The sequence below is a fragment of the Miscanthus floridulus genome, chromosome 13 (genome assembly GCF_019320115.1).
Source record: "Miscanthus floridulus cultivar M001 chromosome 13, ASM1932011v1, whole genome shotgun sequence".
NCBI lineage: Eukaryota > Viridiplantae > Streptophyta > Magnoliopsida > Poales > Poaceae > Miscanthus > Miscanthus floridulus.
Window position 1 is genome coordinate 20,262,735 of NC_089592.1, and position 22,108 is coordinate 20,284,842.

The following is a 22,108-nucleotide window of genomic DNA, read 5'->3' on the forward strand; positions in this document are numbered from 1 at the left end:
TAAAACTGCACAATCACTGGATATAGCCCAATTAGGATAGCGCAGCCTAACTAAGAACCCTAAAGTTGCTCAAAAAAAAACTAAGAACCCTAAAGCATGAGAGAACCATGGACGTTGACCGAGACAGATGGACAGGATCGACTAGAAGAAAAACAAATGCTATATAAGCCGCTAATTGGAATGACTCTTCATGAATGTTGGACTGACTTATAATTTGGAATGGATGGAGTATTATAGGACAAAGAGTAACATCTGCATGATGGATGTGTTGATGATGTAGCTATATGAGATGCCAAAAAGAATCGTAGTTCAGGTCTCTTATTAAGATATAGAAGTTAGAAGATATAATAAGCACTTGGAACATATTTATTCTCTCAAAACATAAGCCGTTTAATTAAAAAGAAACAAGCTGTTAGCTGTCAGGGCAACATTTCAAACGTAACACACAGTACGTCAGAAAAGAAAGAAAAAAAAGCCGTGTGTACGAAGAGACCGCTGTCATTGTCACAAAGGTGCCTGGCTGGTGCAGTACGGATTGGCGGCATGCCTGCATCCCCTATAAATACTTCTGCAATGCAACACCTATAGGCATCAGCAAATCCATCAGAAATATCAGCAAGAAAATATTAACTAGACTGGAATTGAGAACATGGCGTCTCCTCCAGCACATCATTCCAGCAAGGCAGAGGAGCTGCGAAAGGCTACTACCTTCCACCAAAGCCTGTGGGGTGATTTCTTCCTCACATACCAGCCGCCAACTGCACCTCAGGTAACAATTGCATGTCGAGATGATCAGGGCTGAAATAGGCGTTGATCAGGGAATATATGTGATGAAATTGACCATACTTGTCCTCCACAGCAAGCATACATGAAAGAGCGAGCAGAGGTATTAAGAGAAGATGCTAGGAAGGTTTTGAAGGAATCAACTGAATTACCAGAAACACTGAATCTTATATTAACACTGCAAAGATTTGGACTGGATTACCACTACGAGAATGAGATAGACAACTTATTGCACCATATTTACATCTCCGATTACAATGACAAAGATCTTAACTTAGTTTCACTGCGGTTTTATCTTCTTCGCAAGAATGGTTATGATGTGTCATCAGGTATAAGATCTTCCAATCAAGATCAAATGTTTTAATTGAAATAGGACGTGACTATTATTCATGAACTAATTTTGCAGATGTATTTCTGAACTTCAAAACAGAAGAAGGTAGCTTTGCTTATGCTGACACGAGAAGCTTGTTAAGCTTATATAATGCAGCATATTTGAGGAGGCATGGAGAGAAGGTACAAGATGAAGCAATTTCTGTCACTAGACGTTGCCTTCAAGGTGTCCTTGTACTTACAGAATCATCATTTGCAAAGGAGGTATCTTCTTCCCTTCATACGCCTCTTTTTAGAAGAGTTGGAATATTAGAAGCGAGAAATTACATACCCATTTATGAAAAAGAGGCTACACGGAATGAAGACATATTGGAGTTTGCAAAATTGAATTTTAACCTTCAACAACTTGTTTTTTGTGAAGAGTTAAAGCATTGCACAGTGTAAGATTTTTCATCTCACTTCGAATTGATGGTGCTGTACGTACATTTATTCAGTCCTAAGTTTTAATTGGCTTATCTCAACATGCATGTGGTAGGTGGTGGAAGGAGTTCCTAGCCAAATCAAAGATCACTTTTGTCAGAGATAGGATAGTAGAGATATATTTGTGGATGAATGGAGCATGCTATGATCCACCATACTCTCGTTCCCGAATTATACTAACAAAGATCACAGGTCTCATTACAATAATTGATGATATGTTTGACACATATGGTACCACTGAAGACTGCACAAAGTTCGCTGAAGCACTTGGCAGGTAACAATCTTCCAAACCACATGTCAGATAATTTTTATTTTAAAAATAGTACATGTATTAACTATTTAATACATATTAGATGGCATGCCAATGATTTACATACAAATGAAATGAAAGAAACTGAAGTTTTCTCTGTGGGTCTGTAACGGGATGACATTTCATGATGTGTCCACGACTACAGCCCTTTTGGTACCAATATACACACATACGCATGGCATGCCATGTGCCTTGCATCATTTTACAATGGTTTCAGTTAAATAAAAGAGGACAAAAGGTACAGAGTATAGAACAAATTTGAATTACAGAAATCATTGATATATATTTTATAATGCAAGATGTAAAGTAAGGAAAGCATCAAACAAACTTATACAAGGAACAAAATTGACGATATCCTGAAATAATAATGTTATTCAAGGAAAGTTAGAGATCACTTGTCAATAATAATAATATTTTAATTGAAATTACATGATAATGGGAAATGCATGTAACTTTCTCTTTGGACAGCTTCAATACTATAGGAAACAAAGTTCTAATTTTATAAAATGCAGATGGGATGAAAGTGCAATACATCTCCTTCCAGAGTACATCAAGGGTTTCTACTTGTTCCTGTTGGAGACATTTCTGTCATTTGAGGATGTGTTAGGGCCAGAGAAGAGCTATCGTGTGCTTTATCTAAAACAGGCGGCAAGTATTCTACATATATATACCCTCTTATGAGTGCCTTTATATATGCTTGAGCATTCACTATGTCAAAAAGCATTTGTAGGAGCGGTTGTAGACCATTTGTAGGGGCAGTTTACCCAGCCGCCCCTATGCAAGGGTCTCTACAAATCATGCATTTATAGGGGCGGTTCCCAAGCCGCCCCTACAAATCGATTTGTAGGGGCAGCTGGTGTTTCCAGCCGCCCCTACAAATCTATTTGTAGGGGCGGCTCTTATTACCCGCCACCCCTACAAATCTATTTGTAGGGGCGGCTGGAAACACCAGCCGCCTCTACAAATAGATGTGTAGGGGCGGCTAGCCGCCCCTACCAACGGGTATTTGTAGGGGCGGTTCAATCTAGAACCGCCCCTACAGTACGTTTTTCCGCCAAAAAAATCGCTTTTTCAATTCAAAATCGCTTTGCCGAACGTCCCACAATCAACGTTCCGAACTGCGTTCGCGTTGCCGAACGCCCCGTGACCAGCGTTCGCGTTGCCGAACACCCCGCGACCGCGACTACAAACATAAGAGTATTCTATAAACTACAATTACAAGTCCAATTCACATGAATATATACAATCCATCATTAAATATAAAAATTCCATACACATTGTTATCAACGTCCTAGAGCTAGCCTTTCTGTCTCACGAAGGTGTTGGTACTGAGGATTTGTACCTAACTCAGACTCTCGGTCATGGTAGGTGCCTCTGACGTGTACAATCTGGTCCAATATGAAGTTGCAAAGGTCGCCGACGAGTTCTAAGAGTTGGTCATCCTTGTATGGGTCTCTTTTCATTCCTTTCTCTTCTCTCCACTATAAGAAAACAAGTTTCGGTTTAGTATTTCATACCATTTACAAAGTTTTTATACTATGGGTGAAGAGGTTCGAACTTACCCTTAAGGGGTGTCTCCTGTAGGCACCGGTGTTACCCATCATAGAACATATATAGTATCCACAATGTACACTCCCAGGCTTCTGCTTGGGGCACTATGTGTTTTGCATATGAAAATGTTTAGTAATGCTTTTGACAGCCATGTAACGGAGTACTGAAGAAGTAAGTTACACTTACCGCACATAGTGTTTTTATAGCCAGCTTTTCCTTCCTTGCTGGATCATGCCTTCCATGATGATTAGTGACATAGAACCTAAATACCCTGTTCGAATTATTTTAGCAAATACAACTTGTTAGTATCCAAAAGTGAACGTTATAAGTATGTATACAAACATATAAGCTAATGAGGATTGTCGATATATATACGTCTTGAGAATCGATATGAAGTCTTTGTATGTCACCGTGTCCTTATCTAATGAATCAAAGACCCATGCTATGCTCCTCCCGACATCGACGGCTATATAAATCCAGTGGTTGCTGCATGGATTTAATCATAGAACTAGATAAGCCCTTTTGCATCAAATGAAATATATCAAACAAAGCTTTAAGTATAGAGTTGAGCTTACTCGAAGTTGTATGGTAGCCATATAGTAGAGTGGTGTTGGAGATTTTTGAAAGCCAAGGCAATGTATGCCGCAACCTTAAGGGACTCTTCCCTTAGCTTCACACTACGGATGCGCTCTTTCTCCCGAAGAGTCTTTGCAGCTGCTAGCTCTTTGGCATCCAGTGTCCACCATTTAGGGTAATTAAAATTTGTTTGGGCTATAGTTTGAGGGTCTACATACCCGGCTTTCACACTTGGCATTTGTTTGATAATGTGCACTTGCATTCTACAAATCACGGCATGGGTTAGTTACAACATAATTCAAAGATTACATTCATATCATATTGGGAGAACAAGGACTTACAGGCACCACGTGCGAATTAGATTCATCTCCATTTCTCCCAGGTGAAAGCATGTGTGCATGTCATTGAAGTCAAAGACAATTTTCCCGGCTGGGCTTCCAAATGTGCCGGTGGGAAAGCATGCTTGTATGATATCTATGCTCGTTGGGAGAACACGCAAGTACCAATCATGGAACCTTCTCATTCCAAGTGGTAGGCGCTGGATGTCCCGGTTTGGTAGGAAGGGCTTGCCTCTTTCATATTTTTTTGGGCAATCCTTTGACCATTCGATGGCATCAACATTTGGATACTGCTTTGCAATTTGGTGGAGTTTGCTACTGACGGCCTCCTCAGAACCCCATGATGGGACTTTTTTAACTTGGTTTTCAGGCTTGAACTGATCATGGGAATACCACTTGGACACCGACGAGACATCTTTGATCGGAACATAAACTGGCCTTATGTTGATTGGAATCTTCTTTCGGAGTTCCCATTTAGGCACGTCCTCATCTTCTTGTGCATCACCTTCTTCAGGAGACACTCGTTGTTCATGTATCGGTTGTGCTTGTTGAGAAGATTGTGGCATCTCATGATGCACTTGCCCGGTACGAGTTGGAGAAGGTTGTGGCATCTCATCAGGCACATGCTCGATAGGAGGTGGGGAAGAATGTGGCATCTCAGGAATGTGGGGGTCATGAGACGGTGAAAATATCTCCCCGTCCTCAACAACTCGCTCCAAATTTGGGAGAGGGAGAGGCAGTGAAGAAGCAGTCAATATAATGTCCCGTTTGTGCCAGAGGATGAATTGCCCCATAACGTCTCCGAGTAACACCAGCCCCTCGGGAGTTGCATAGTCTATCCTCCACTGCATGAACTTGGGCTTCACTGTATGCACCTCGACCCTAGTGTATTCCGACGGTATCTTATTATTGTGGTGTAAGCCACCGGGAGGATGTGCCACACCCGTTGCCACCTCCATCACAGTGTTCTACCGGCCGCTGAGAAACACCAAGGTGCAACTAGTAGGTTCCCGTATGAGATCGACTGGGGTTGTGGCTGCAGTGGAACCTTGGCTGCTAGGAACTTTTGGAGGGCTGCCAACTAATGCCAATTCTCCCGGCGGCGTCACTAATATACGTGGCTCCATAGACATTCTTTGCTCCTCCAGCGCCTTCGCAACTAGAGCCTTCACTTGGAGCTCAAGACTAGTCTCCTAGTCTCGGCCATGTTTCTTGTACATGTGCCTGTCCTCTTCGAATCCTTACTTCTAGGTCATCCTTTTCCCTAGCCCCCTGGTGCGGCCTGTGTGCTCCTTGTTTCCCAAGCCAAGGCTAAGCTCATCCCTCTCTCTAAAAGGATTGAATGAGCCTGTCTCTTTGTCTTCAGCATATTTCAGTATCCTTGATACTGCCTCTTGGGTCTCTGGCTTATCAAACTTAAGATTACTGCCGGATGGTTCTGTACTCCTCGCATATATCTAGTTCCTTGAGCGTACCTTCAAGTTTGTCACATCGATATTCCCAGCAGCTGCGGCCTCTTCATCCATCTTCCTAAATTGCTCTTCCTTAGCATAGTAGCCACCAAGGCCTAGATGATGGTGGTGTTTGTTCCTCTTCGCCAGCTCAGTGTTACGGGCATTGAGCTCCAATGCCTCCGCTAAAGTCTTCTGAGCCACGAGCTCCTCCCATTGACTAGGAGTTATTTTGCCGAACTCATTGAAGGGAGTTAACCCCTTTTGGATATACTTCGTGTTGAGCTCTGACCTCCAACGTCGAAATGACTCTTCCATCATCCTGATAGCATTTTTTTACCAATTCATGCTTACCCTCCGGAAATCTAAAATTGACCTTCAGATGCCTATCCCATAGTGCATTCTTTATGTTCTCTGGTACTTTTTTCTAGTTAGGGATTGCTGGGTTCAATTTATCTCTTACTAGGGCCCCGATCGCATTATGGAATCGTCCTCTTAATTCCTTCGGCTCAAGGATCTCCCCTACTAGCCCAACCTCCGTTATCACATAGCAAGCCTTATCTGGATATAGATTTCCTTTTCTATCCCCTCGTTTCCTCTTAGGCTTGGTAGTCGTGGTTGTGTCTTGAGTTTGTTGAGCAGAGCCATCGTGATTCGTCTCTGTGGTTGTTGCCTCAGCTCTCCTTTCCTCTACTCCGTCTTGTCCAGCGAGATGTCGCGGACATCGATGTCGTCTTTTCTTAGTTTCAAGAGGGACCTGTATATAGGACAGGTCAAAGTGTTAGCAGAGGTAACATAGCCAAAGCTTTAGCAAAATTTACATGCTAAGGCTTCTTCCATACCTCCTCATTCGGGTCAAAATCCTTGTCCAAATCTTCTTCCGTTGGCCTCCTTCTTGCTTCAGGTGGGAAAGGATCCTTGGGACTTTCATATCCCTCTTCTGACTCATCATCCTCTTCTTCTTCGCCTTCAGCAGCCTCTCCTTCAGGGCCTTCCTCCTCATCACACTCGTCCTGAGTAAGCATCACTTCTAGATCCTTTTCTACCTCGTTATCGAACTGTTCCTGAGTAAGCTGGTCCTCTAGTGCTTACTCCTCAAGGGTTGGCTGCTCATCATGCTCGGGGCATCGAGCTGCACTGTCTGTTGTCCGCGACATTATTTCACGCTTTGTTCTAAAAGATGCAAGAAAGTGTGCTTTAGGTACGCGAGAAGGTATAAGAAATCAAAAAGGTCTATAAATCAAAGTAGTCCTATAAAACAACAATATAAAAAATGAGAAGTAGCAGTGGTAGAGGCCTCAGAAACATGTCAATCATCATTTGATCTTGAACTTGGAGCATCAAGGCATCATAACAGAGAAGAGAGGAGAAGGTAATGTAGGGGCGGCTGCTAATGATGCCAAGTTCCTCACAAGTTCTTGATCATCAGCTCATATTCCATATAATGTATGGACTTGGACAATTTCATCATCGGCAAAACAAAGGAGAGGAGAGGAGAGGAGAGATTTGGCAAAAAAAAAACAACAGCTGCTTAACAAACATAGAGAGGAAAAGGTGTAAAAAAAGCAGCTGCTGCTTCCCAAACATAGAGGATAAGAAAGGCGGCAAAAATAGAGGAGAGGGGAGATTTGGCAAAAAAAAGCAGGTGCTGCTTCCCAAAAAAGCAACAGCTGCCATACTGACTTTGCTCGATCACACATGAACATCATATGCTTAATATCTTCTGAACTTAATAGGCAGATTGGACAATCAGAAGTAGTAGACAGTAGTAGTAGGGAAGTAGTAGAATTAGTTGACAGAAGTACAAGTAGTTGATAGAAGATAGAAGTAGTAGTAAACAGTAGTATTAGGGAAGTAGTAGAGTAGTAGTAGAAGTAGCAAAAGCTGCTTAGGAGAGGAGAGGAGTAGAGTGGAGTAGAGGAGAGTATAGTAGTAGAGTAGTAGTAGGAGTAGCAAGTAGTAGTAATAGGAGTTGTAGGAGACCAGCCAGCAGCCAGCAGCCAGTAGTTGATAGAAGACAGAAGTAGAAGTAGTAAACAGTAGTATTAGGGAAGTAGTAGAGTAGTAGTAGAAGTAGCAAAAGCTGCTTAGGAGAGGAGAGGAGTAGAGTGGAGTAGAGGAGAGTATAATAGTAGAGTAGTAGTAGGAGTAGCAAGTAGTAGTAATAGGAGTTGTAGGAGACCAACCAGCAGCCAGTAGCCACTGGTACCAGCCAGCAGCCAGCAGCCAGCAAGCCCGATACTGCCTAATAAGTAGAGTAGTAGTAGGAGCCAGCAGCTAGCAAGCCTGATTACAGCCAGCCAGCAGCATTCAGGTACCAGGTAGATCACAGCATCAAGTAGTTCACATTCAGAAAATAGCACTGAAATTGAAACTGAAATGAGCACTAAAACTGAACTGAAATGAGCACTAAAACTGAACTGAAATGAGCACTGAAAATTAACTAAAATGAGCACTGAAACTTAACTGAAATGAGCACTGACACTTAGCTGAAATGACCACTATCCAGTTTTTAGAAATTTAATAGTACTGACAGCAGCTAGATAAAATTTAATAGTACTGACAGCCACTATCCAGGTCATAGGCTTAGCTAGATAAAATTTACTAATGGAATGCATCTATGTTGTCTAATACTCACATCGACCTAGGTACCAGAGAAGCAAAGACACATGATCTTCTATGCCCTATTGTGCCATCTTCGATAGCTTAAGGCTCAGTTTAGACAAGTGAGAAGCAAATGACTCATTTGGACTAAAAACTTCACCTATGCTATCTGAAATATATGTTTTTTTGCATCTGCATTATATATGCTCTTGTATTGTAACAAATATCACTAATAGCAAACAGTAGACTAAAGATGATGAGTACATATTCAAAAAAGAAAGAACGATCACTACAAGCTGAACTGCAGTAAAATTAGCAAGAAATGAAAAAGAATCCATATATGCCCAGAACTAGAACATCCACACATGCAAAACCTTTTAACTAAAGCATGACCCTTCTAGTTCAAAAGGCAAAAAAGAGTTATTTGCTTCATGGACAGGGATGCATGAGCTCTGGGGAGACAATGACATATGGGATGAAAAAACATGGGAAGTCATTAAAAATGCTTTGTGGACAGTAATCCTAGAAGTAGAATAATTGCAACCACTCGCAATTCTAAAGTCTCTGAAGAAATTGGCAAAGTTTATAGAATGGAAAAGCTTCCAGAAAGCCAGTCAAGAAAACTATTATATACAAGAACATTTGTCGCAGAAGAAAAATGGCCAGGGAACAATGATGAATTGGCTGTGGTATCTCAAAAAATACTGCATAGATGTGATGGTGTACCACTAGCTATTATTACAATAGGCAGTTTGTTGGCTGGGAAACAAATAGAGGAGTGGTCCAATGTGTATGACTCAGTTGGTTTTGGCAATGGAGATGACCGACATGTTAACAATATGAAGAAGATATTATCTTTCAGCTACTACGATCTACCCTGTCATCTAAGGACATGCATGTTGTATCTAACTGTGTATCCAGAAGGTTCTAGGATCAACAATGGTGAATTAATTTACAGGTGGATAGCTGAAGGTCTAGTCCAGACAGAAGAAGGAAAAGAGCCTTTTAAGGTAGGAGAAAGCTACTTCCTTGAGCTCATAAACAGAAGCATGATCCAACCAGTGGAGCCCTATGGTTTTTTAAATGGGACCTTGTTTAGATGCCATCCAAATTTCAAGTTTTTTTACTCTCTCTCCATCACATCAATTTTTAGCCGCTTGCATGGAGTATTAAATGTAGGTAAAAAAATAACTAATTACACAGTTTAGTTGGAAATCACGAGATGAATCTTTTAAGCCTAGTTGGTCTACGATTGGACAATATTTGCCAAATAAGACGAAAATGGTACTATTCATCGGTTTGAAATTTTTTCGTAATCTAAACGAGGCCTGGTTGTCGTGTCCATGACATGGTACTTCATATGATTCGTGATCTGTCCCGGGATGAAAACTTTTTTGCTGTGCAGGATAGTAAATGGTCACAAGGAAGTGATGTCCGTCGATTAGCCTTGCACCGGGTAGAACATATTGAAGTTAATGATAGAGACGTGCCAAAACTGAGATCATTTAATGCCATATGGTGCGTTACAGACAACATCCCCCCTGTTTCGAGATTTAAATTGCTGCGTGTGTTGTCTCTAGTGGGTTGTCGTCCTCTGGAAGGTCATCTTGATACAGAGTTTCTGGGGAAGTTACTTAATCTGAGGTACCTTGCGCTATTGGATACACCTATCCGTGAGCTTTCTAAAGAAATAGGGCATCTTAAGTTTCTGCAGACACTGGGGTTAACTGGAACTGGGGTAGAAGAACTACCGACGAGTATGAAGCAGCTTACAAAATTAATGTGCCTACTTGCTGATGACAAGACGAGAGTGCCGGATTGGATCTGCGAGCTGACGTCCTTAGCAGAGCTGTCGATGCAGGGTGCTGATGGAGACAGGTGCTTAATCAAGGATTTGGGCAAGCTAAGAAACCTCAGGACGCTCTTCATAGGAATAACTCTGCAGGACGAAGGAGAGGTGCGGGGATTTCTAGAGGCCCTGAGTAATCTCGAAAAGATAGAAGTTATATTACCTGCGGGTCGCCGGGGGTCGGCACGTGGGGGAGGACGCCGGGGGCCGGGCGCGGGACGCCGGGGGTCGGCGCGGCGCGCGGGGGCGGGAGCCGGGGACCGGGTGCGGGTGTCGGCGTGTGGGGGGCGGGCGCCGGGGGCCGGGCGCGGGACGCCGGGGGTCGGCGCGCGGGGGAGGGCGCCGGGGGCCGGGCGCGGGATGCCGGGGGTCGGCGCGTGGGGGCGGGCGCCGGGGACCGGATGCGGGTGTCGGCGGGCACGGGAGCGGCGGAAACCCTAGGCAGCCTGACGGCGTCGGAGGAAGAAGACAGCGCCCAGACGATGACTCCCGTGCACTTCCCTCCTATTTATACTAGGTACCATTTGTAGGGGGCGGTTCCTGATCCAGCCGCCCCTACAAATGAATTTTTAGGGGCGGTTCCTGATCCAACCGCCCCTACAAATATTTTTTTTTTAAATTATAAATTCTATATTTTTTATATCATAAAAACACAAAGTAATATAAAAAAAAATTGTGTATATACACAAATATAATATTTTTTATTATTCTATATATGAAGAAATATATATATAAACAATTGTAGTCAAAACAATATAGAAAACAAAAAAACAAAAATTAAAAATTTGAATTTTAAAACTTCGAAAATAATTTTATGGCGTTAAATGAAATAAAATGAAAATATTGTAAACATAAAAGTTGTATAACTCATCAACATGTACAACTTTTATTTTGGTCATCTTGTCATGTGACTTTGTTTGAACGATTCAAATTTTGAAATTCAAATAATTTCAACTTGAAACAATATTTTAAAAGAGTAAATGATTTCACATGAAAAACTCATGAATACCAAAGTTGTAGAACTCATCAATATCTACAACTTTTATTTTGGTCACTTTTTCATGTGACAAAGTATTAGTAAACATTGTTCATAAATTCACATGACTCATAGTTTCATGAACTATACGCGAAACATGTTGATTTGTGAACAATGTTTATTATCACTTTGTCAGATAAAAAAAATGATCAAAATAAAAGTTATAGATCTTGATGAGTTATACAACTTTGGTATTCATCACTTTTTCAGCTCAAAAACATTTAGTGGTTGAAAATTTCGTTTGAACTTGTCATTTTTTTAAATTTGAAAATTTGAAGTGCTCAAACTTTGACAAATGAAATTTTGTAGTAATAAAGTGGATGTTCAAATAGAGTCATCTGGATGTTGCAAAGGGTAGTCTCACATACATGCATAAAATGTAGTCTCATACACATGCAAAAATATATAGTCTTACACACGTACATAAATATATAGTCTCACACGCATGCATAAATGAAGTCTTACAAACACACACTTACACAAACACTCTACGTTCAACAACTAGCTAGCCCGCTGTAACGACTTTCCCTTTGACACCTTTTCGTTCCCATGGCATTATATCTTTGGGGAGGTTCTTTTCCACAACACTGATCTTCTTAGGAAAGTCTGTGAATAGCGGCATCTCATCGTACTTATTGTAAGCTTCAACATCATCCACGCCATCGACTCCAATAATGTGTTGTTTCCCAGAGGCAACCACGTGCTTTGTCTTCTTCTTCGGGGGGAGGTTACTTTGTGGGTCAGACATATAGAAAACCTGTGCGACACGTGAAGCGAGCACCCAAGGGTCATCTTGGTAGCCTAGATTCTCGAGGTCCAGGACTCTCAATCTGATCTCGTTCAGTTGGTGTTGTTTGATCCAGCGGCATCGAAACAGGGTCACCGTTATATCCCTTCCATAGTCAAGTTCCCATATCTCTTCAATGATGCCAAAGTATTGGATCTTTCGCCCTAATCCATCGAGAGCCTCTATTCGAACGCCGCTGTTTTGGTTCACATATTTACTATCCTTTGCTTGGGTATAGTACGTGTACCCATTGATGTCATAAGCATTCCAAGATGTCACTTGTCTCGATGGCCCCTCCGCCAACCTACTGATGGTAATAGAGTCTATGGTTTCTTCAGGCGGTATGTTTTGGTCCTTCAACCATATAGTTAGTCGTTGCTTGTGCTGTTTCATGACCCAATCATTCGAACGGCCATTTCTCTCCGCCATAATGATAGCCAAGTGTTCATCAATATACGGTTGTATCAGTTGTGTACTCTGCAAGACACTGTAATGCGCCCGACTCACCTCTTTGTAATCATGGTCGATGAACACTTTTCTACCACTAGTGCCCTTCCTAGCCAGCCTACCCTTGTGACGAGAATCGGGTTTACCAATCCCTTTCTATACTTTTAGGTACTCTTGACAGCACTCGATGACTTCTTCAGTACTGTAACCCTCTATCATGGAGCCCTCTGGGTATGCTCGATTATGCACGTATCGACTTAAAACCGACATGAACCGCTCATATGACCACATTTCATGCAAGTAGCAAGGGCCGAGCGCCTGTATCTGATGAACCATGTGAATCATGAGATGTGGCATTATATCAAAAAAAACAGGAGGTAAACACATCTCCAGTTGGTTTTGTGTCTCCACCACAAATTCATGTAGGTCACTCAGCTCTTCCTTGCCAATCGTCTTCTGTGAGATCTTCGAAAAGAAGTAGCACATGCGGGTGATGGCCATTTTCAAGAACTCTGGCTTTATAGCCCTGATTGCAATAGATAGAAACACTATCAGCATAACATGGCAATCGTGAGCCTTGCACTGTGTTATTGACAAGTCCTTCATCAACACTAGCTTCTTCACATTTGCTGAAAACCCAGTTGGGACTTTGATCCCCCTCAGGAAAGTGCATATAGCTCTCTTCTCGTCTAGTGTTAGGTTGAAGCACGCCGCGGGCAGAGTGTATTTTCCATTAGCCTCAGGTACCGGGTGAAGCTGTGGCATCACGTTAGCTGCACCATGTCTTTCCGTGCTTTCAGACCATCCTTTGACTTGCCTGTGTCCATCAAGGTAGCAATGAGACTCTCAAAGACATTCTTCTGCACGTGCATAGCATCAATGGCATGGGGGGACCTCCAAGTCTGGCCAATAAGGCAGATACTGAAAGAAGATCGATTGTTTCTTGAAAGGTATGCCTTCGACAGGAGGTTGTGCTTCTATCTCTGTTGGTCCCATCCAGATTCTTCTTTCCATAGACGACGCGTATGTTTTTCACCATTCTGTACACATGTTCTCCGTTATGACGTCTCTCCAGAGGGGGTTCAATCTCCGGGGCGTTGTCATAAAATCTAAAGAACAATTTGCTGTGGTACTTGTGACTTGTCTTTAAGAAGCGTCGGTTCCTTAGGTAAACTATCTTCTTGGATGCATCTAGGTACACCCATGTAGTACCATCCAAGCAAACCAAGCATCCTGTCTTCCCTTTGATCTGTCCAGACAAAGCAAACAGCGTGGGGTAATCATTGGTAGTAACAAATATTATTGCTCTACATATGAAGTCCTCCTTTCGGAACATATCGTACATCTGCTCCCCATGCCTCCATAGCCTCTCCATTTCTTGCATCAAGGGCTCAAGGAACACGTCTATATCAATGCCTAGTTGTTTAGGGCCAGAAATAAGAATAGTGAGGAGAAGGGTACTTTCTCTTCTGACACAACCATGTTGGAATGTTGTACATGGTCAAGATCACTAGCCATGTGCTGTGGTTGCTCATCCTCTCATTGAAGGGATTCATTCCATCGGTGCTTAGGCCAAACCGTACATTCCTTGGGTCATCGCTGAATTCTTTGTGCTTCTCATCAAACCTTGCCACTGACTACAATCAGCCGGGTGTGCAATCTTATCATCATCCACCTTACGCTCATCATCCACCATGTCATGAGTGTGGCTCCTTTAGGGTTTAGGAACATACGTCTCAAGCGGTCGGTCACTGGCACGTACCACATTACCAGGGCAGGAATTCTTCTCTGCTTTGCATCGTTGCCTAATGGAGTGTCCTCTGGGGGCTGAGATTCTTGTACCATCTTTTTTGTACCCTTCTTATTCCTCTTTTTCCTGTGGATGGTTCGTCCCCACTGTAAAGGTCATTGTTCTTGTACCGACTGGCCCCACACCGGGGACATTTATCCAATGACTTGAACGTTTCGCCACGAAAAAGTATACAGTGGTTGGGGCATGCATGTATTTTTTCAACCCCCATTGTCAATGGACTTATGACCTTCTTCGCTTGGTACGTGTTGGCGGGAACTGAGTTTGGTTGTGGTAGCACCCATGACAGGAGATGCAATAGATCATTGAAACTACAGTTTGACCAGCCGTACTTAGCCTTCAGGATGAGCAGCTCAAGCACAAAACGTAGTAATGTCCAATGTGTCGGACAACCCTTTTCAATACCATACACAGTCTCCTTCGATGCTTTTGTCACTCTTTCCAAATTTTCTAGACCTTTCGGGCTATTTAGTAAAATCTCTGGTCCAAGGGTTCGAATCATGACATCTAAATCATCTTCAACTCCGACACGTGCTCCACCATCATTATTGGCACCACATTCGTCATTACCATCCCAACCACCAGCATCACCACCTTGTTCATTGCCAAACTCAAAATCCATTCGTGCATCAAGCTCTACTGAATATTGGGATAGGGATTCTATGGTTTCGTCGTCGTATTCCTCCTCATCCTCGTCATTAACAATAACCGTTTCACCATGATGAATCCACACCTGTGTAGTCCTCAATAAACTCCTCGCATGATCAAATGTGATCTGATTGATAGTCACATCTATCTATGCCATACGGTTCTTGCAATCTTTACAGGGGCAAATAATTGTATCCTTATTCTCTTTCAATGTCGTTGCATGCTTCGCGTTGCGGCTTCAATAAATTTATCCACCTCTTCACGGAAACCTGCCTTGAACCTTAACGAACCATACATCCAAGAGTTCCTGTACCTCCATCTTTTACAACAACAAAACAAACATTAAAGGATTACTTATTCAGATATATATAAAAATGAATCAAAGTAATAATTATTGAGAATAATTGTATATACCTCAGATATATATGAATATAAATCTAATATAATTACATGAAGCATACAAACACACCATGGTAGAGAAAAATTAATTAATGGTCCATTTATCCATAAATAATTAAAATACATATTATTGATTACAATAATAATTTCAAAGACAATAATTAGCAATAATTATACTTTACCCAATATCTCTCATACAAACCCTAGTCCAATTTTATCAAACATAAATTTACAAAAACAAAATTAATAAAAACCAAACCCTAGATCTAGATCACATGCACATGAAACATCCATAAAACTAACTAATGGTTCACTAAAATCAAGAAACATGGACCAAATAAGGGTATGATCTTGTTTCCCTCCCTAATTTACCCTAGTATATTTAAAAGTTGGATCTAATTTGCTCATAAATAGCTCAAGCACCATAGAAGAGAGAGAAAAACAAAACTCTAATTACTCACTAACCAACCATTAAAACTTCAAAAAAAAGTTTGGAATAGCATTTTCTTACCTTCTACAACCTCTCCACCAAAGGATTTGAGACCAAAACCTTCCCCCCTTAGTAGAGCAATTTTTGGGAGGTGCCCAAGGCCTCCCCACCTTTTTTTCACAGGTTGGAGTGAGTGACCCGAGGAGGAAGAAGGAGCTGCATTTGTTTTATATGGGGGGCATTTGTAGAGGCGGCTGGTGATTGAGCCGCCCCTACAAATCGGTGCTATAAATACGGGGCCATTTGTAGGGGCGGCTCAATCACCAGCCGCCCCTACAAATACCATTTCCAGGGGCGGCTGGTAATTAAGCTGCCCCTACAAATCAGACCCCATTTTTAGGAACGGCTCGTAACACCAGCCGCCCCTGCTGTTCCGTTTGTAGGGGCGGCTGGTGTCTAGGCACCCTAGCACGCCACTGTAGGGGTGGCTCCATCACCAGCCACCCCTACAAAAAATTCGAACCATTGCTAAAAATCGTTTTCTACGTAGTGATTCTCAAGGAACACAATCATTATAATCAGCTAGAAATTAAATATTATGCTCTATAATAATGAATTATGCCATTGACATAAAAATAAAACAAAAGATATTCTACATCGAATTTGAACATTAGGTAAAGAACGCTGAGGCTGAGATGTGACTATTCTATTGTTGTCTAAAAAAGATAAAGAATGCTCTACTTTTTATCATCAGGAGTTGCAGCCAGAAAACAGACTTATGACTGCAGTCGTAGGTGAAGAAAAAGCCGTAGATAAATTTAGTTGCCAAATATTAATAAAATGGAGTGCTTGTAATAAGTTAAAACATGGACGTGTGTTTGTAAGAACTAGTCCGATGCTTCTTGAGTGGATTTTTTCCATTAACTAAAAAAACTAATACAACTGGAGTTCTTTATGCATAATATCTTAATCGGTCATAAGATTATTCCATGACTTGGATACATGTGGTCTTGAGTTATTCATGAAATGCCTGATTTGCTAGTAATTGTGTCTTGGTAACTGTATTGCTCATAAACAAGAAAATAAAAAAAAAAGATATTTAAACGGTGGAACTTAAGCAACCAATCTTTACTTTTTTTCAAGCACCCTATTATATCTGACAGCAACAATATCAGAATCATAAGTAACTTTCACACGTTTCCATATTTCATATAGATGGAGCGCTTAGTTCAGACATACTGCAAGGAAATAAAATGGCGTGATGAAGATTATGTGCCCACAATGAGTGAACACCTTCAAGTTTCAGCAGAAAGCATTGGATCCATCGCTCTAACATGTGCTGCATATGTTGGAATGGGTGATATAATAACAAAGGAGACCTTCAAGTGGCTTTTGAGCTATCCTCAATTTCTAACATCTTTTGGTACATTTGTACGGCTCTCCAATGATGTAGTATCAACCAAGGTCTTTCTCTATCCTTAAACAAGTATAACATTGGGTTTGTTCGAGAAAGTATATTACTTTGTGCAAAATATGTAAATTTGAGTTCCTTTCAGTACTGGGCGCTGTCTAATGAATTGGGTAGATTCTATTCATAATATTCGTGACAATGTTTACATCTGCAATGAAGCTGGATGTAGATCTATTTTAATATAATGTCAACGCTAGGAGCATTAATTATCTAATTTCTGTTATAGCACACCTGACATTCTTTCTTTACTACAAGGCAGCGTGAGCAAACAAAAGACCACAGTGCCTCGACTGTCCATTGTTACATGAAGAAGCATGGAACAACAATGAATGATGCATGTGAAAAGATAAAAGAACTTACTGAAGATTCATGGAAGGATATGTTAGAGCAAGGCCTTGCACTAAAAGAACTACCAAAAGGTTGTGCCACGAATAGTGTTTGACTTTGCAAGAACCACGGATAATATGTACAAGGATCTTGATGCATTCACTTCTTCAGAAGCACTCAAAGAAATGATACAACTACTATTCATGGAACCCGAATGAAGCTTGAAGCTTATCAAATTGTGGTACAGCCATATAAGTAATTATTAGATATATTATGTGCTTTTGAAATAATAATCAGAGTCTTCTTTAAGGACATGGTGATACCACCCAAAATCAAGTCAACAACTATATAGGATGCTTGATGGAACTTAATAAGTATTGTCATATAGCTAAAATGAATGTACTATGTTCTTGCTCCAGTGTTGAACGACAATAGTCCTATGGTTGTTCATGGGTTCTACTGGGAAATAGAAATATGTTACTCTAAAATTGTATTGTATTTTGCTTGTATTCTCATGTAATAATGAACAACTTTTCTCCATGTTTTCAATTATCACAAAAATTACTGATTGGTGCATGAGTTCTGATATATATAATTGATGGAAAATATGGCCAATATGGTCCATTGAATTGTTACCAAAGGTGAAACGCCCATGGTCATAAGGACAGCCACAATAATATTAGAAAAAAAATCAGTCCATAAGACCACCAAAGTAGTCTAGGCACATTGTGAGCCAATATACAAACTTCAGATGAAAAGTAGTCCTTAGGTCGCCCATAAGAAATAAAAATTGTTTCTTCCATCCCTATCCACTCCTCACTAGGCTTGTTGTTGCTTGCCGGAGGGCGGAGGTTAGATGAGAGAGAAGCTAGTGAGGGCCATCTCCACCTTCAGATCCAACATCCTCGCCGACACCAGGGACCCACTACACTGCAGCCGTGGTCGCGAGAGACCTGCTGCTATTTCCCTTAACCGGCACCACCAGTCTCCAGTCCCCTGCCATGCATCGATGCTGCAAGCACGCCTCCCCAGGCACCTGCTCTCAGGGGAGAGGGACGTTGGCCGTGGCATGGCTCCTACTTCACAAGAACCACAACAATGTGCTTCTTGGACGGATTGGCCAAGGGAGAAGTCGAGTCGTGAGTATTGGCTATCCACCCCCCCCCCCCCCCCCCCCCCCCCCCCCCCCCCCCCGCCACACACACCCCCAAAATGTAGGAGATCCACCCCCTCTCCTGTATCCACTTTAAAGGTGTCGGTAATCTGATGAGGGAAGAAGAAAAAACTACACTGCTAGAAATAGGACATTACCTATATAGACTTTTAGGAGATGTGACATAAATAATTGGTTGGAGAATGCTTTTAGCCTGTATCCAGGCTTGTCTACTGTTGTGTGCCCAAGTTTGGTTGCTAGCAGAGGCTCCAATGTAGACTTGCACAACGTTCAAAGTAGGCTAATGCAGCATTCATATTCACTACTACAGAAATGGGAATCCCCTCACCCATATCCCATCCATTTTTTACACATCCGGCGGTGTAAGTGTTTCACTGTCGGTTCGTGGACAATTGAACTGGCGGTGAAAAGAGTATTCACCCTTGGCTGGGTGTTTGATCTGGTGGAGATAATTGGGGTCTATTTCAGCACCGGATCCACAAGTCATGACGGTGGAAATAGATTACACTGTCGGGCCGGAACGGCCTATGCGCCGGTACGTATTGGACCGGCTGATAAAGAAAATGTAAGAGCTGGATAAAAATTAGTTGTTGTACCCGGCAGTAAATAGTTGGCTCCGGTTGTTCTGAGAGATGAGCTAGGACGTGTGTTGATCATTATCACCATGTGAACTCATCTAAATCCACACGAGCTCATAGATCATGACTGATTTTTTTTTTTTTTTTTGAGAAAAACCGTGTTCTTGCATAAGATCAGCGATTCCCGGAGTTTGAATTTGTTTCGGGTAATGATCTCCTATAGTTAGCTCACCAACTCGATTGTGATCATCTGTGCAAAGTTTGAGAGCAAGACCTTTTGATTTGGTCGAAATTCGTTTGATTTTTGGATCTCTAGCTGTTGTTCGTGGAGCACAGGTCGTCCCATCGCGGGGGCACCGGTCGTGGCACTGGTGACCACCGGTCTGGTCTGAGCCGTTTCCAGCTGCACCGCCTACCCCGGTGTGCACTGGTAGGGTGCACTAGTCACGGCACCGGTGGTGACCGGTGTTTGCAGCTCGGTGCAGAGCAGACCCTCGCCGCAGCCTCTGCAGCCGTCTTTGCACCGTAGTAACCGGTGTGCACCGGTTAAGCACACTAGTCACCGGTGTGGTGACCGGTGTAGCACCGGACACCACCGGTGCCTCCTGGGAAGCCGTGGTCTCTATCGTTTACCATGGACTGCTCTCTTTCAAGAGGAAGAGAACGATGAGGCCTTGGTTCTTATTTTAGCTTGTGAGACTACTAATTATTGTTATGTGCGGTTTGAATCATTTTACCAAACTGTATGAAGGAAGTTCTTATCAGTATTGCTACCTTCAGTCAAGCTAATTTGTAAAAGAGAGATGTTTCTTGAAAAAATAGAAGCACAGAAATGTATATTCAGATCAGAACCATGAAAGTGGATGTCGATGATGTGATGCCAATTGCGACATTTTTTTTATCTGGGTACAAGAAGAAGAACGTGATTAACCATCTATGTATTATTTTGTTTTTTTCTAATAGTCGTTTCAGAAAAAGGTCACATTTAAACATGGGACTGAAAAACTCAGTAACTACCAAATTTTCTGATCTAGGCAAAATAGTTCTTTCAGAAAAAAGACTGTGGGGGCTGGGGCATAGGACACGAGATTCACCGCAGCCACCAGCCCCACCGTGATGTCCTAACCCCAGTCCGATCTAGAAGGGGGAGCTGTAAGCGACGGGAAGCGCCATCGCCTTCACCACCGCCACCAGCGCCACGCCTGCACTGCTACTACCTACGACGACCCAGCGGGCGCGTCTCTGCTTCCCCTACTACTATGACTCCTGTGGCCATGTCGCGGTGGCACCGTGACCATGGCTATGCATGGTGAGATACATCAGCAAGTCCCCTCACCTAAGCTATGTATTACCCTCTGATCTACGCCTAGAAGTACTTTCAGTCCTATCAGCGCTTGCCCAAATGGCGAGCGCGGCCCAGCGTTCGTGGCACACGCGAGTGGCGAGTATTTGGTGGCGGAGAGTGCGGGGGAGGCTCATGATGGCGTGCGTGCGCGTACAGCGAGCGTGGCCTGGCAGTCACAGCTCACGGTGAAAGGCGTACGTGCGAGGGTTGAACCGTCGTCCAACCGTGACATCATCGGATCTACCGGGTTCAAGGTCCATGGCCGCCTATGGAGCGGCGACGGAGGGGCTGTGCCTAGGCGTGCGCTCATGGACGGGTGTGGAGCCGCAAAGGTGAGCCTGAGCGACGCGACCTCCATTGGTGGCTGCACACGTGGAAGAAAGAAGGAAGGGATGAGGGAGGAAGTAGACAACATTGAGGGCAAAACGGTATTTCCGTGCGTTGCTTTGGCTCAGCAAAAGTGGCAAGAATGTATTGCATCTACTATTTTTTATGGCAAATTTGTAGTTACCCATATAAAATTGGCAATCGAATAGGTGGCATTCGTAAGAGTGGCAAATAGTTAAATATCCCCGCCCCTGTTGAACGGCCACTAGCCAGCGCGGTGGCGCTGGTAGACACCTTGCGCAGCCGACAGGGAGGTGTGTGTAGGGGGGTGCGGTCGCCGGACGGCGGACAGCCAGACGCTGGTGCTGGTGCGACGGTGCCACGGTCGCGCTTCCTGAAGGCCGAGCATGTCGGGGTCGGGGGAACATGGAAAGGGGTCGGAATGGTTGTTGGACTGGTCTTGCAAGCGTTGCGTGTGAGATGTGAGCGCATGGGGCTCACCTGTCGGCGGCGTTCACCATAGCGGGAGGGGCTAGCGAGGGAGGGCACGCTGATGCTGGGAGGCACGTCGAAGTGGTGTTGACGTCTCCTGATTGATCTTTTTAGGAGTAGAGACTAGGGCTAGCGTGCTCCTAGGTAGACTTGTTTTTAGCATGGATTATTATTCTTGTGTTTTTTCTAACACTTTTCTAGGGCAAATGACTCAACATTGGTATCCTTCTCAGTTTGCTAACCCCAGTGTTGCACCATTTGCTCACCCTCTGCCTTTGTATTGAGCAAGAGGACAGAGGCCTAGAGAACACGTGGCTTATAGATTTCAACTATTCGCGTCACATGACTGGAAGTTCAAAATGGTTCTCCAGCCTCAACCCCGTACAATGCAAGGAATACATCACATTCGAGGATAATAGCAGAGGTAAGGTGCTATCTCATGGGACCGTTCGGGTCAATGAGAGCTTTGTTCTCAAGGACGTTGCACTTGTGTCAAATTTACATTTCAAGTTGCTTTTTGTTTCAACTCCTTGAGGATAGTTTTGAAGTGTGTTTTAAGAAAGGC

At 42.9% G+C, this 22,108-nt stretch overlaps 1 protein-coding gene across 1 annotated transcript; it reads left to right on the top strand.

Moving 5' to 3' along the window:
- Window positions 1–520: 520 nt before the first annotated feature.
- LOC136501174 (sesquithujene synthase A-like) lies at window positions 521–17,845 on the top strand. The gene is given in 8 exon segments (XM_066496666.1): window positions 521–769; window positions 860–1,112; window positions 1,190–1,553; window positions 1,649–1,867; window positions 2,416–2,551; window positions 17,045–17,293; window positions 17,560–17,715; window positions 17,717–17,845. Coding segments are annotated over 8 exon segments (1,626 nt in total). The 5' UTR covers window positions 521–649.
- The last annotated feature ends 4,263 nt before the right edge of the window (window positions 17,846–22,108 follow it).